At 42.1% G+C, this 16,026-nt stretch overlaps 1 protein-coding gene across 4 annotated transcripts; it reads left to right on the forward strand.

Moving 5' to 3' along the window:
* Window positions 1-11,816: 11,816 nt before the first annotated feature.
* Window positions 11,817-15,095, forward strand: LOC103847688. 4 transcript variants are annotated; one of them, XM_033276729.1, is made up of 8 exons: window positions 12,930-13,487; window positions 13,604-13,711; window positions 13,836-13,859; window positions 13,952-14,047; window positions 14,151-14,245; window positions 14,391-14,442; window positions 14,539-14,656; window positions 14,737-15,095. In XM_033276729.1, exons 2-8 carry the CDS (start codon window positions 13,668-13,670, stop codon window positions 14,983-14,985), a joined length of 678 nt encoding a protein of 225 aa, XP_033132620.1. In that variant the 5' UTR covers window positions 12,930-13,487; window positions 13,604-13,667; the 3' UTR covers window positions 14,986-15,095. The 4 variants fall into 4 exon arrangements, 2 of the variants coding, with proteins under 2 accessions (XP_033132619.1, XP_033132620.1); XM_033276728.1 differs by having other exon boundaries at window positions 12,520-13,711; XR_004450029.1 differs by having other exon boundaries at window positions 11,817-14,047; window positions 14,151-14,275; window positions 14,368-14,442.
* Window positions 15,096-16,026: the final 931 nt, after the last annotated feature.

A 16,026-nucleotide genomic window follows, 5' to 3' on the forward strand; every position in this document is an offset into this window, starting at 1 on the left:
AGAGTGCTAGGATTAATATTGATCTAGGAGCCTGCTATAATTATGCTCTAACTAAACTTGCTTCTTTTTATGTTTGGTGGCTATTCATAATGGCGGGGAGCTACAAAATTCCAACGTTTTGTTGTGTTTGCATGAAGATATAAAGGTATTTATAAATTTCACAAAAAAATTATGGTGTTGTCGGCTTAGCTCTAATCTAAATTATTTCTCTATTTATTATTTGTTCTGTACTCTGCAAATTTACGGCTTAATTAGCTCACTATTTCGGATGCAAATCGAACTACATGCGATCATTTTCAAGCCACCGCCTGAATTCGAATGAGAATATTGTATCTAGATTTAGGGATCAAACTTGTAAGTTTGTGTGAGCTATGGATTTCTTTCATTAGCTTCAACTTTGTATGATCTTTGTCTTCAAAGTGTCTTAAAAAGGTTTTACCAATTGTATTGTTGTTTTTTCACGTATCCTTTTCCTTCGAGTTTATTTATTTTTGATTGATGCACTGACTTATATTGATTGTTTGGTTATTGCTTTCTTCTCCATTCTTGGATGAATGGCAACTCAGTACTTGAAAAAGAAAAATTGAACCACGAAAAAATACTGAAAGTAGATACGCACCGTTTTGAGTAAGGCGATACTGAAGGCGATTTCGAAGATGAACTTGGGTTTCGATGGAGATGGATCTGGCGAAGCCGCCGGATCGATCAGGTTCACCGGCGAAGATCGGGGTTCTTCAGGAAGAGGTTACTGTGATTGAGGAATTGGGAAAGGGATCGGGGAAAGCTGGGGAAGTTGAATCGAGAGTTCCAAAGAAGAGTTCGTGGGTGGAGGTTGTGCAGGAAAGGAAGGTCTTGAGGAAATACGATATTGAGATCATTGAATCGGAAGGGCAGAAGAGTGTAGAGATACCAGATGAGGTAATCAAGAACGTGAATCCGTTATGGGAGGACTATCTGATTGGAAAATTTCTCGATACTGCTCCTCATGTAGCGCGGGTTCATGCGGTAGTGAACAAGATATGGTCGTATGGAGATCGAAATCAGGTGATTGATGTTCAGGTGATAGATGAAACAACAATCAAATTACGTGTCTCAAACCCTATGGTGAGAGCAAAGGTCTTGAGAAGATGTATGTGGAACATTGGCAACGTTCCTATGGTGATCACTAAATGGGTTCCAGAGGAGTTAGAAGAGAAACCTGAAGTGAAATCAATTCCATTATGGGTTCATCTAAAAGGAGTTCCAATGCATATGTTTTCTTGGGAAGGGCTTAGTTTCATTGTGAGTGTGGCAGGTTTCCCAGTAAGGCTACATCCAGAAACAGCTTCTTGCTCAAATTTCAAGATGGCAAAAATCTTTGTGAATGTGGATCTCACAAAAGAGCTGCCAGAGAAGATTAATTTCACAAAGAATGGGGAGTCTTTCATGGTGGAGTTTATCTATCCCTGGTTACCGAAGCGCTGCAATAAATGTAGTAGATGGGGGCATGAAGAGAAAGTGTGCCTGATAAATAAGAATGGAGAAAATGTTGAAACTGTACAGGAGAAAGCGAAAGAGTTAGCACAGCTTGCTATAGAAGAGCAAAAGGAGAGTGAAAAGAATGCAGGAGATAATAGTACACAGGAAGTTGAAGTGAGAAAATTGGATATGCAAAACCAAAATGGGGAAGTAGAGGAGATAGAAGAGGGGCAGATAGAGGAGCAATGGTTACAAATTTCACCCGGTAAGAGTAGTAGTGGTAGGCTGAAGGAGACGACATTTGAGCAGGTAAGAACAGCTTCTAGATTTTCGGTGCTGAGTGATCTGGAGGAAACTGAGAAGCCTGAGAATCAGAATGAAGATGTAGTAGAGAAAGTAATGGAGGGTACTGAGTTGCGGAATGAAGAGAATGAGATAGAAGTTATTGAAAAAAGGAAGGAAAAAGAGATAAGGGAAGATGGTGAACACAGGGTCGAGAAAGAAGAGAGCTCTGTTCTGAGACAGTCTATTCCGAGAAATTCGAAGACAAATCACAGGACCATATCTACGGTTAATGCAGTTGATAATGGAAAACGGAATCCTGGAAATACAGGAAGAAGAGGTACCAAAAAATCTTCCCAATGACTGGTTTCTTTTGGAACATAAGGGGGTTCAACAAGCAATCAAAACAAACGGTGGTCCAAAATTGGATAAGGAATAAAGAGTTTCAGTTTGGATGTTTACTGGAAACAAGGGTGAAGGAAGGGAAAGCTGCTGAAATCGTTGAGTCAGTTTGTAGGGGATGGTCGTTTGTAAATAATTATGAGTTTAGTAGGAAAGGAAGGATCTGGGTTCTTTGGAGTCCTCAAGTTCGAGTCACTCCGGTTTTCAAGTCAAGCCAAATAATTACAGTATCAGTTCTTTTGGAGGGAGAGCAAGAAGAATTCTTCTGTTCTTTTGTATATGCAGAGAACATAGCAGAGCAAAGGAAAGAGTTATGGGAGGATATAAAATCACATCAAGATTCAGCAATGTTCAGAAACAAAGAGTGGATAATAATGGGAGATTTCAATGAGATTTTGGAGGTAGCAGAGCACTCAAATTATCAAGAAGCAGGGGTTATGACAGCGGGCATGAAAGAGTTTGAAAGTGTGGTCCAGCATTGCCATTTCACGGATATGAGTTATCAGGGTCCTAAATTCACATGGTGTAATAGAAGAGATGAAGGTATTGTATGCAAGAAACTAGATCGCATACTGGTAAACGAAGCATGGCTACATAAGAGAACTCAGGCATACTGTGTATTTGAAGCTGGAGGATGTTTCGACCATCTCAGGGGAAGATTTCATCTGAAATCTGAAGCAATTGGGAAGCGTAGGCCGTTTAAGTTCACAAATGCAGTTGCGGAGATGCCAGAATTTCTACAAGCAGTGGGAGATTTCTGGAAAGATAAGCAGCCGTTGTTTCAATCAACTTCTGCGCTTTTTCGATTCTCCAAAACATTAAAAGCCCTCAAGCCGCTGATACGTTCTCTTAGCAAGAAGAAATTGGGAGATCTAACGAAGAAAGTTAAAGAAGCGTATCAGGAATTATGCGAGAGGCAGGAAGAAACTTTAAAGCAGCCTACGCATGTTAATATTCAAAGAGAGTTGCAAGCAGCAGAGAGATGGCAAAGGGTCTCAGCCATTGAGGAAAAATTGTTGAAGCAGAGATCAAAACTTCATTGGCTGCAGGTGGGGGATAAGAATAACAGAGTATTCCATAATGCAGTCAAAATAAGGGAGACAAGAAATGCTATTAAAGAAATCAGATGTCCTTCAGGACAGTTGGTAAACTCTCAAGAGGATATTAAGCAAGAAGCTGAGCGGTTCTTTTCGGAGTTCTTAGCCTGTGTGCCGGAAGGGTTACAAGGGAAATCAGTGGAAGAAATGCAGAGAATTATCGGTTTTCGATGTAGTGAAGTAGAGAAGAGTTCACTCATAAAACAGGTAACTGATGAGGAGATAAGAGATGTTCTCTTCAAGATGCCAAGTGGGAAATCGCCAGGGCCTGATGGATTCACTGCAGAATTTTTCAAGGCATCTTGGAGCATTATCTCAAAAGATTTCACTACAGCAGTGCATTCTTTTTTCAGCAAAGGGTTTCTGCCTAAAGGTCTAAATACTACAATTCTAGCTCTCATTCCGAAGAAGGATGAAGCAATGGAAATGAGAGACTATAGGCCCATTTCCTGCTGTAATGTTCTCTACAAAGTCATCTCAAAAATCATTGCGAATCGTCTTAAAGGTACTCTCCCTCAATGCATCTCTTATAATCAGTCGGCGTTTGTGAAAGATAGGTTGCTGGTAGAGAACCTCTTATTAGCTACTGAAATAGTTAAAGATTATCATAGAGAGGATATATCGCCAAGGTGCGCAATGAAGATTGACATAGCAAAAGCCTTTGACTCTGTACACTGGCCTTTTCTTTTGAATACATTGCGAGCTTTTGATATGCCGGAGCAGTTCATACACTGGATTGAGCTTTGTGTATGTACTCCATCTTTCTCTGTGCAAGTTAATGGGGAGTTAGCTGGCTTTTTTCAGAGTAAAAGAGGATTGAGGCAAGGGTGTGCTCTGTCTCCTTATCTATTTGTTGTGTGCATGAACGTTTTGTCGCAAATGCTAGACAAAGCTGCAGAGAGGAAGGAAATAAGCTATCATCCTCGGTGTCAGAATATCCAGCTAACACATTTGTGTTTCGCTGATGACTTATTGGTCTTCACAGATGGAACTAAGCGATCAATTGAAGGCATTCTACGAATCTTTGAAGAGTTTGCAGGAATGTCGGGTTTAAAGATCAGTTTAGAAAAGTCTACTCTCTATATTGCTGGTATTACGGAAGTGCAGGAATCAGATATTCTTACCAGCTTCCCGTTTGCTTCGGGGAAACTGCCGGTTCGATACCTAGGGCTTCCTCTGCTTACAAGGAGAATGACAGTCAGTGATTACTTACCTTTAGTAGAGAAGATAAAGAAAAAGATGAGATCCTGGACGGGTCGTTTTCTCTCGCATGCTGGTCGACTTCAATTGATCACCTCTGTTATTATGAGCTTAACAAACTTTTGGCTAGCAGCTTTCAGATTGCCAAGCAGTTGTTTAAAGGAGATAGAGCGTTTGTGTGCGGCATTCTTATGGTCGGGACCTGACTTAAAAACTACAAAAGCGAAGGTCAGTTGGAAAGACTTGTGTTTTCCTAAGAATGAGGGTGGTTTGGGAATAAGATCTCTCAAAGAAGTGAATAAAGTCCACTGTCTGAAGCTCATATGGAGATTATCATCATCTAAAGCCTCGCTTTGGGTAAAATGGGTTCATTGTTACTTGATAAGGAAGGGATCTTTCTGGTCGACCTCTTTGAATACAAGTTTGGGATCATGGATGTGGAAGAAGCTTTTAAAAATAAGGGAGTTTGCAAGAGATTTTATTAGAAAGGAGGTTGGGAATGGGAAGCACACATCGTTTTGGTATGAAACGTGGTGTCAGCTTGGTTGTTTAAAGGAGGTAATGGGTGATCGGGGATTTATTGCTATTGGTATAGAGAATACAGCAACTGTAGCAGATGTTCTGAGAACTCATAGACGGAGAAGACATCGAGTGAGAATTTTAAATGAGATAGAGGATGAGATTGACAAGCTGAGAAGTGGGAGTGCACAAGACATGGATGATGTTCCTTTGTGGAGAAGTGCAGATGATAAATATGGGGCTACTTTCTCATCAAAAAAGACATGGATGCGGTTGAGAGTAAGAAGAGAAGTCTGTACTTGGAGTCGTGGAGTGTGGTTTTCTCAGGCCACTCCAAAGTACTCTTTTATGACATGGATTGCAATGAGAAACAGGATGCACACAGGGGATAAAATGCAAGCTTGGAATGCATTGATAAACACGGAGTGTGTTCTTTGTCATGAAGTTCAAGAGACCTGTCAACATCTCTTTTTCAGCTGCCCATATTCTTTGGCTGTGTGGGAATGTTTAGTCAAAGGAATTCTAAAGGAGAGATTCACTGCAGTGTGGGATGATATAGTGGAGATAATATCTGGTTCGGCCTATCCAGCTACGGAGATGTTTCTCTTAAGATACTCTTTTCAAGCTGCTCTTCATAACATATGGTGGGAGAGAAATGCAAGAAGGCATGGAGAAGAACCGAAAGATGCGAGACTGTTAAGTAAACTGGTTGATAAAACCATTAGGCTTCAACTTTTGGCAGTTAAAGCACAAGGCCAGGAATATTTGGAGAAGGGACTGAGAACTTGGTTTGGTACAAGGCTTGTTTCAGACCCACCATAAAGAAGAAGGAGATAGAATTATTTTTTTCAGTGGTTTTGGATAGGAGTATATAATCAAAAACAGATGCACTTGATGTAAAAAGTTTTTTTGCTTGAATAAATTTTACATTCATTCAAAAAAAAAAAAAAAAAAAATTCCAAAGGCTTAGAACCAAAAGAAAAAAAAACATTGCTTGAGAGTCGGTATGTAAATGTAATCATTCGTAGACTGTTCTGTGATGTAGGCCTAAATCATTTACAGAAAAATTAAGCAATACAGATAACACTTTAAAATTTGAGACTGACAACAGGTGGAAGCTATCTGTTACTGAGTACTTAATGGTAACTCGTGGGTTCTTCTACAAACTTTAAGGATCTCATAAACAAAACTAAAATTTTGGTGAAATCTGATTTGATCTAATATGATGGATGTTAAAAGACCATCGTTTGGTCCTCAGTTTTCTTCTTGACGAGGTCCAAGTGAGAACCTTGAGTAGCGCAGTGAAGAGGTGCAAAGTCACTTATGAGTGATGGACTTCACCAGAAATCCCAACAGATCTCACAAGTTCCAAATTCCCCTTTTGAGAAGCAAAGTTAATTGCACCAATATCATCTACTGCCAGGGGCGAATCTAGAGTTTTTTTTCCAGTGGGTGCATTATTGATATAAAATTGAAAATGATAAAAACTAAGACTCGAACCTAAGATATTATGGGTGCACACAATGATTTTTTACCATCTTAACCGATGATTTTGTTAATAAAAATCTGAATATTAATAATATTATAGGTGCATGGGACCTCCATAGTTACTAACCTGGCTACGCCCCTGTCTACTGCTGCAACACCAACATTGGCTTTGTTCTTGCAGAGGTAGCTCACGACATCGCCTGCCCATGCTGCCATGTGTTGTCTGTTGCTCCAAGAGATCATGGTGTATAGTACAACAAAAAGGAAGGCTACACGCAACATATAAACAGTGTACCTATATTTTTAAGAACCATTGAGTCTTGAGATCAGGGATGTTTTGTTCTTCAAATTTTAATTGCTATAATATGGTAATAGATTATTTTATGATCATTCATCTTTCAAATCGTAATTGTTTCAAACTTTAAAAATATCAAGACAGGCCCGGTTCGAGATGAAGCCCAACTAAGCCCGTCGCAAAGAACTGTTATGTGATACTTTTGAGAAAGAGAAATGTTATTGATCTGAGAAAAGTTCTACAAGACTTGAGAGAATTATATCCTGGGATCTCTCCTTCCCTTTACAAGTTTGATCAAACCTCTTGATATCTCTCACGTAACAACTCTCTCTCTATAAATAAAAGACGGAAAGCAAAAGCACACATCACGTGGGCCGTTAGTCGTTAGCCGTTAACTCCAGCACACCAACGACGTTTATTCCTCATTCCTCGTAAAGCATCCATTCAAGACGTCACACGTGACACGTCCCCATCCTCCAAAGATTCTTGTCGATCCAACTGATCCTTTCCCTTTCTCTTTCTGCCGTACGTGTACAGTATCGGAGGGCGTCAAGCCTCACTGCTAACATTACCCCCCGCTGCAAAATTGACCTTGTCCTCAAGGTCAAACTCCGGAAACTGCCCCTGAATCACTTTCCTCCATTTCCACGAACTCTCATAGTCTGGTAACCCCTTCCACCTGATCAAGACCTCGTCCTGTCCCGACAAAGCACTCACGCGTGTTCCCAACACTGCCTCAGGTTGTACTTCCAACACTCCCTCTGGAGATAGCTGAGAAGGAAGCGGAGCAACCGGTTGCTCCTCCCCAACAGCTTTCTTCAACTGAGACACATGAAAAGTATTGTGAATCTTGGTACCTTCAGGCAACCTGAGACGATACGCGACTTCCCCAACTCGAGCCATCACCTTAAACGGTCCATAGAAACGGGCCGATAACTTCTCATTCATCCGTCGTGCTAGCGTCTGCTGGCGATAAGGTCGAATCTTGACGTAAACCCTGTCGCCCACCTCAAAAACCACCTCCCTTCTATGCCCATCCGCGTTTTTCTTCATCACCTGTTGCGCTTGATGAATGTGTTCCCTCATTGTGGCTAACATCTCATCACGTTCCAACAGTCTAACCTCCAAATCTGCATTTGCCGTTGAACCTTGCTCATACTTAACCAGCGCAGGAGGATCCCGGCCATAGACAGCTCTGAACGGAGTCATCTTAATGGTAGAGTGGAAAGATGAATTGTAGCATAGCTCCGCCCAAGGTAAGAACCGAGCCCATGCTTTAGGCTTGTCACTAGTAAAGCAACGCAGGTACGTTTCTAAGCCACGATTCGTAACCTCAGTTTGACCATCTGACTGGGGATGGTATGCTGTGCTCATACACAAGGTAGTACCAGATAAGCGAAATAACTCCTTCCAAAACTGGCTCGTAAACACTTTGTCCCTGTCAGAGACAATTGTCTTTGGAAACCCGTGCAACTTGATGACTTCTTGTACAAACAACAGCGCTACTTCAGTCGCCGTGAACGGGTGACGGAGCCTGATGAAATGGGCGTATTTCGACAGTCGATCGACCACTACTAGTACCGCGTTATACCCCTCAGATCTTGGCAACCCTTCCACAAAATCCATAGCCACGTCCTCCCAAATTGCTTCCGGAATACTCAACGGTTGCAGCAAACCACCCGGAGCCAACGTAGAATACTTATGGCGTTGACACACCGAGCAAGCCGCTACATAGCGCCTGATATCTCCCATCATCCCTCCCCAATAGAACATCTCACTGACCCTTCTTTGTGTGCGCTGCACACCCCCATGTCCCCCCATACGTCCATCATGTAACTCTTGTAGAATAACTCCAATCAACTTGGATTCCTTAGGTATCACCAACTTTCCTTTGCGAAGCAATCTCCCCTGAACCAACGAGTAATCAGGATGATTTGTCGGGTCAGTTGACACTTCCTGAATTATCTTCTGTAATGACGCGTCCCGTTGTAATTCTGCTTCAACATCTTGGAATTGAATTGCAGTAGGTACCGACAGTGCCATTACTTCTGCTCCCACTTCCCTTCTTGACAAGGCGTCTGCTGCCTTGTTCTCCAAACCCGGCTTGTAATGAATGTCAAAATCAAAACCGAGCAGCTTAGATAGCCAGCGCTGATACTCCATGTTGATTTCCCTTTGTTCCAAGAGGAATTTTAGGCTCTTCTGATCTGTCCTCACCAAAAACTTCCTTCCCAATAAGTAGTGACGCCATTTTTGGATTGCGAATACAATTGCCATCAGCTCACGCTCATACACTGATTTCATTTGCTGGCGCTCAGATAACACTTGACTGAAGTATGCTATCGGCCGCTGTCCTTGCATCAGTACCGCACCCAACCCCTTCCCTGAGGCGTCAGATTCTACCACAAACTGTTCTTCAAAATTCGGGAGAGCTAGTACCGGAACGGTTGTCATAGCTTGTTTGAGCTTGACAAAAGCTCCAGCTGCGCTCTCATTCCATCCAAACTTATCCTTCTTCAAGAGGTCTGTCAATGGCTTCGCAATAACTCCATAACTTTGCACGAAACGACGGTAATAGCCAGTAAGGCCAAGGAAACCCCTTAACGCCTTGATGTTTCTTGGTACTGGCCATTCCGTCATAGCTGCCAATTTCGCCGGATCAGCCTCCACCCCATTTGCCGAAATGACGTGTCCAAGGTACTCAACGCTTGTACACCCAAACTCACATTTTTTCCGGTTAGCATACAACTGGTGCTGCCTCAATTTTTCCAGTACCAATCGTAAGTGCGTAGTGTGCTCTTCTTGATCCTTGCTAAACACGAGGATATCATCGAAAAACACTAATACAAACTGCCTCAGGTACGGTCTGAAGACTTCGTTCATGACAGACTGGAACGTCGCCGGTGCATTCGTGAGTCCGAAAGGCATCACCAAGAACTCATAATGCCCATCATGCGTTCTGAATGCAGTCTTTTGTACGTCTTCAGTCTTAACTCGAATCTGATGGTAACCCGCTCGCAAATCCAGTTTTGAAAACACCGTTGCTCCTCTCAGTTCATCCAACAATTGATCGATCATGGGGATAGGGTAACTATCCAACACGGTCGCCTTGTTCAGAGCACGGTAGTCAACACAGAAACGCCAACTTCCATCCTTCTTCTTCACCAGCAGAACGGGACTAGAGAACGGACTGATGCTCTCCTGAATTATTCCTGCTTTCAGCATTGCAGTCACCTGTCTCTCTATCTCCTCCTTTTGCGCGTGTGGATACCGAAAAGGCCTCACACTGACTGGGTCACTTCCCTGCGTGAGAGTAATCGCGTGTTCTCTATCTCTCGGAGGGGGCAGCCCCTGAGGTTCCTCGAACACCTCCCCATAATTAAGCAAAAGCTTTGCGATAGGTTTTGGAACCTTCTTCCCCTCTTTAGCCTGAGTATCCAACTCACGACACTCCACTAAGACGCTCAACTCTTGTTGCTCCAACACCTTCTGCATTGCCTTCATAGTTACCTCCGAACTACAGATGTCAGGAACTCCCTGCAACACTACCACTCCTTTCTCCACTGGAATCTTCATTGTCTGTAATTTCCAGTTCACCCGCATTTCCCCCAACGTTTCTAACCACTGAATCCCCAAGATAATATCCACATTGTTGAGCTCCAGAGGCAAAAAATCAGAGGTGATGGAATAATCCTGCATCGTTAGCGTCACGTTCCTACACACCCCTCCTCCACGCACTGGTTTTCCCGACCCCGTAATCACCCCATAGCTCTTGGTTTCCTCTGCTTCAAGACCCAGCTTCTTCATCAAACGTTGATCAACGAAATTGTGCGTCGCACCACTATCAATGAGGATTATCGCCTGATGGTCTCTCACCGCCCCACGCAATTTGATGGTTCTGGGTGACGAGATGCCCACCGCTGACTTCGCTGACAGGGCCGCGCGTTCTGCCAACTCCGTTGCCTCCTCTTCTTTATCGTCCTCACCCTCCGACTCTACTCCTTCTTCCACCTCATCTTCTTGGATCACCAACACCATCAACTCCTTGTTAGGACAATCTCTTCTTGAGTGAGACTTCCCTCCACATTGGAAGCAAAGCCCCTCAGCTCGATATCTAGCGTACTCTGTCGGTGAAAGTCTACGAAACGGTGCTCTCCCCTTCTTAGTATTACTAGGGCTCGCAGCCACCGTACGTTTCTCGATCTGATTGTTCTTCTCAGACCCTTCCGTCGTTTTGGGCTTGAAATTGGAATTGGGCCTAAACCCATTTCCCCCGGTAGAACCACCCCGGCCCACAGAAGTAACAGAGCCCACTGCACTCCCTCCTCGTGTACTCTTTCCGTTCACTGTCTCCACCGTCGGATCTGCGTAATTTGTCCATTCCTCCACCAACTTAGCGACACTCATCATCTTGCGAAGGGTTCTTGGCTCCATGAGTTTAACCCCTGCTCGAATCTGTGGCTTCAACCCGATCATGAACGCCGTTTCTAAGATCGCATCTGGCACCTCCGGTGCATTTGTAGCCAGAGAAATGAAATCCCGGCAGTACTCCCTAACGGTCCCCTCCTGACGCAACGTCATCAGACGTTCACGTGCTGTCATCTCATGATTTGTTGCGAACTGCTCGAGAACGCGAAACTTCATCTGCTCCCAACTCTCAAATGGATTTCGATCGCGTTCCCAGCGATACCACAACAACGCTTCCTCATCGAAGCACATCCTAACCACCCTCATCTTCCTCTCCTCCGAAAAATCCTCCAACTCAAAATACTGCTCCACACGTAACACCCAACTCTCCGCGTTTTCTCCGTTGAAGAGTGGGATCTTCAGCTTACGCATATTCTCGTCGTGTCTTTCCTCCGTTTGTAGCCAAGGACGGTCGAGTGGACTCAGTGAGTGACCTCTTCCGTCCCCGCCTCTCGTAACTGCCTCCGATCGCGATCCCGATCCTCCAGCACGAAAGAGACCGCTACGATCTTCCTCTGTAGCGATCTGTTTCCCCGGTCGCTGGACGGTATGCGAGACCTCTTCCTCCTCGTGGTGTCGCAACGATGCTTGAAACAGAGCGGCAAGCTCACGCTTCCTCGTTTCGTCATCTACGTTCAATCGCTGCTCCAACCTCTCCAATACGCTCATACGGTTTCGGATCTCAGTCACCGTACCTTTGAGATCCTCCATCGTACTCTCCATCGCTCCGATCTTACTCATCTCCTCTCTCAGGTTCTCCACCACCGCCTCGACATCAGATTTCTTCCCTGGCGCCATCTCTTCCCAGTAAAGAAAATAGGCTCTGATACCAAGTTGTTATGTGATACTTTTGAGAAAGAGAAATGTTATTGATCTGAGAAAAGTTCTACAAGACTTGAGAGAATTATATCCTGGGATCTCTCCTTCCCTTTACAAGTTTGATCAAACCTCTTGATATCTCTCACGTAACAACTCTCTCTCTATAAATAAAAGACGGAAAGCAAAAGCACACATCACGTGGGCCGTTAGTCGTTAGCCGTTAACTCCAGCACACCAACGACGTTTATTCCTCATTCCTCGTAAAGCATCCATTCAAGACGTCACACGTGACACGTCCCCATCCTCCAAAGATTCTTGTCGATCCAACTGATCCTTTCCCTTTCTCTTTCTGCCGTACGTGTACAGTATCGGAGGGCGTCGAGCCTCACTGCTAACAAGAACATTAAGCTGACAACTTATTAATCAAACAGATTTAAATCAAAGACGAGTCACAAGGATGCTTGTCTCTATGATTAACAGCCAAAGGATTAGAGCTGACAACTGATTGAACTCCCGCTAATTAACCATAACCAGATCTCGCCGCGGAGTGAAGATCATCCGCCGATCCTCCTTCCTCATCTCGTCCTTTTTCATTTTCAGTGCTCCTCCTCCGTCTCTCTGTTTCTCTCTTGCATGGCGCCATGGCGGTTGGGCTGAAATTCAAACGGGCCGGGTTTAACCGTGTAAAATTTTGAGCTTGGCCCAAGCTAAGCCCATTTTATGCAACATATCTCATTCTCCACGGACCTTTGAAAAAATAAAGAAAATTCTATAAGTAAAGTAATTAGAAATATTCTAATTTTAATTAGAAATATTCTATAATCGTATCAAACACACATTATTTTTCCAAAAATCAACAAATTTAAAAAAAAAATTTCAAACCAACGTTAATTCTTTTTTGAAAAAATATTATTTTATATTTAAATTTGGGTTTAGTAATTAGAGAACGAGGGTTAAGGTAATCTTTATATATATAATAACGTTTGCCTCTCTCACGTTCGTCCACGTAGGCATCCACGTAGGAAAGTCGAACGCTCTCTTGCCGCCACGTGTCACTTACTTAAACGCTTCGTACCATTCTTTTCTCCTCCGCAATCCGTTCTTATTCTGCCTGAACATTTTGCATTATTAAGCCCATAGAATATTTTATTAGAGCGTGATATGATATATCGCGAAACGGTGCGTTTCGTATTCTGTCTTTCATCTGTCTCCCATCTCCGCCGTAGGCGATTTAGGGTTTCCATCGAAACTGAGTATTCTTCCTCCTGATCCAGCGATCAATCGGCGCCGTATCGACTATACGCTTTCCAGCGAACTGTTCATCTTCTTTTTACTGATCAAGTAATCAATCGGTTAGGGAAACATTGCTATTGAATTCCCTCTTTAAATCCACCTTCCACGATCTCTCTTCAATTCCACTTTAGCTCTTCAAAGGCGACTGGTGGTTCCACTATAAAAAGGTTAGCATCTCTACAATCTATAGCATCCTATCAATCTATTAAAACAAAACAATCTCCTTATTTTCTGAAAAAATGGCTAATGCTCGAGTTTTCCTTCCTGATTTGAAATCGGGTAGATGTTCTGAGGTTAGGTTATTGCGTTTCTGGGAGGCAAGGAACATCAAGCGAGGTGATGAACTGATGTCCGTGGATATGCTCCTGCTTGATTCGAATGTGACTTCAAGGTATTCTCGGCTTTAAAACTCACATATTTATCGACTTTTGAAAATGCAAAAGACTATGTTCATATTTATGAGATCTTTTTTGTTTCCTTTGTTAATTTCGTTTCACTGTGTTCCTGTATTGCAGCCAACAAACACTCACGTTTTCTAGGTAACTCTATTATTATTATTATTATTTATTTTTTTGGGCTTAAACTCACTCATCATTCAAATCAGTATTATTTTTTCAAATATTCATCTTAGGCCATATATAACTGGTGAGCTAACAGCTGTAAAGAGTCATGTAAACGATCGTCCAAAAGACAAAATCCGTGTTATGGCAACCATAAAAATAGATAGGTATCTATTATTCTTATATAGGTTTCTACACCTTTACAATTGATAACACTACTTTCTTAGACAAACACATTGAGGATTTGGTCCGCATTTTTTTTATTTGTAGTGACGTGTCTCTCACCTTGAGTGTGTTCCCACTATCAAGTTGTGTCATTTCACAAAAACTTGAAAGCTTTAGGGTGGATACACGAGTTTTTGTTGCAACAAACTATAATCTCAAGATTGTGGGAGGTATTCTTTCATACTGTTGTGAAACCTTATTATGTTTTCGTAAAATGATGTCCACCATGATGCTTTTGCAAAGACTGACACCCCATCTCCAGGAAGATTTTTCTAAATGCCACATCAGGAACTCGCTATGACAAGGAGACTGATGCAAGAGAGAGTTATTTTTACAAGTAAGCATTTAAAAATTACTGCTTGATTATATCTAGAAACGTACTGCTACATGACTTATCTCACACACTTTCACGGGACACTCACTACTACTACAGTTTCTTCACAAATGATACTGGGAACATATCAGCAGCTTCTTTGTTGAGGGGCTTTGCAAAGGTTGAGCCTATGAAAATAGCGGAGCTTAACCAGTTTATCATCACTCCTCAGCCTCAAGTACAGTTTCAAACTATAATATGTTTGTCTCCAGCAATTTTCTTAACTCTGTTTCTGATTGCAATAATTTATACCTGCAGTCCATTAAATTTATTTGCACTGGAAAGGTGACCGTATCAAGCCAGAAAAAGGATGGTGCTACATCTTGGACCCTGGAGATCACATGCTTGGGATCAGTTTCTCTCTCAGCGAAGATGTTTGGAGGTGGGAATGAGAAGGAGAACAACTCTGGCAGCAAAACTTCAACTGGTCTCATACTGAAAAAAGCTCAGACCACATCTGCCAAGGTGAAGAGTATGCTGGAGCTGGTCACATTAATACGTGTTTGAAAATGCTTATGAATCATTATCCCTGTTCCCCCTATTCTCTGTAGTATTTTTCAGAAGATATTATAAATTAAGTTCAAGTATAATCCAATGGTTATTTTACTCTTGATTCATTCAACCACTTAGGTTCCTAGATTCCATATATTTACTCAGCAAAACATGTACTAAAAAAACGTATGGCCATAAAATGATAATTTAAACACTTAAACAAAAATAAGACGTGTGACGTAAGGAAATAAAGATTGGGCTGAACATATATACTCTGTCTTTTATCATCATGATGTATATTCCTTGACTGTATAGCTCACGATCTCAAATAGTTTCTTTTTTCCATTCCTAACATTGTTTTGGATATAATTTTCCATTTTACCTATTTCTTTTTTTTTTTTATCAAACCTCCTTTTTTTCTATCTCTCTAGCTTCTTTCTACAAATCTTTTTTTTGTTATTTGGCAAATAACAAACAAGACTGGGAGTACCTAGATTGCTCATTATTCAACGCAAAATTTGAAATTTGATTCCATAACAAACCTTATCGTCGTCAAAACTAAAAACTGACCACCAAAACACCCATCATCAACCATTGCAAGATCTTGGCACCAACCTGGAGGACACAATATTTTCAAGTAATAATTCCCATAAAGAATGACACTAATTCCATAAAGTCAAACACGTGAATAAACCTTAAGATTTAAACTTCCCACGTCATAAAATCAAATCCACGTACTAATCTCTGACAATCAATGGATATGCCAAATTATCAATGCTTTAAAATACGTTGACTAGAATATATTTCCCAATCTCCAGATTTAATGCATACAAGGTTAATGGCATGTATGTCAAACCCCCCTACATAAAACCTATTCGTCTAAGCCCACACCATTACGGCCTCTCTTTTCAAATTCAAGTTAAAAACGATGTGGGAGCTTAATGAGATATCCCACAGAGAGTTTCTACGCACCAAAATATATACAGGTCAACATAATCACTGAGCTTGCAAAGTTTTCCAGAGCAGATGTTCGTAACTTAATGGCATCGAGCCCAA

This window comes from Brassica rapa, chromosome A08 (genome assembly GCF_000309985.2).
Source record: "Brassica rapa cultivar Chiifu-401-42 chromosome A08, CAAS_Brap_v3.01, whole genome shotgun sequence".
NCBI classification, from domain to species: domain Eukaryota; kingdom Viridiplantae; phylum Streptophyta; class Magnoliopsida; order Brassicales; family Brassicaceae; genus Brassica; species Brassica rapa.

Excerpts from the sequence above, each read along its gene's own strand:
- LOC103847688 (XM_033276728.1), top strand. The coding sequence starts at position 13,560 with ATGGCTAATGCTCGAGTTTTCCTTCCTGATTTGAAATCGGGTAGATGT. Across the intron at positions 13,712-13,835 it reads GATTCGAATGTGACTTCAAG|CCAACAAACACTCACGTTTT; the intron begins GTATTCTCGGCT and ends CCTGTATTGCAG. Across the intron at positions 14,246-14,390 it reads GGATACACGAGTTTTTGTTG|CAGGAACTCGCTATGACAAG; the intron begins CAACAAACTATA and ends TAAATGCCACAT.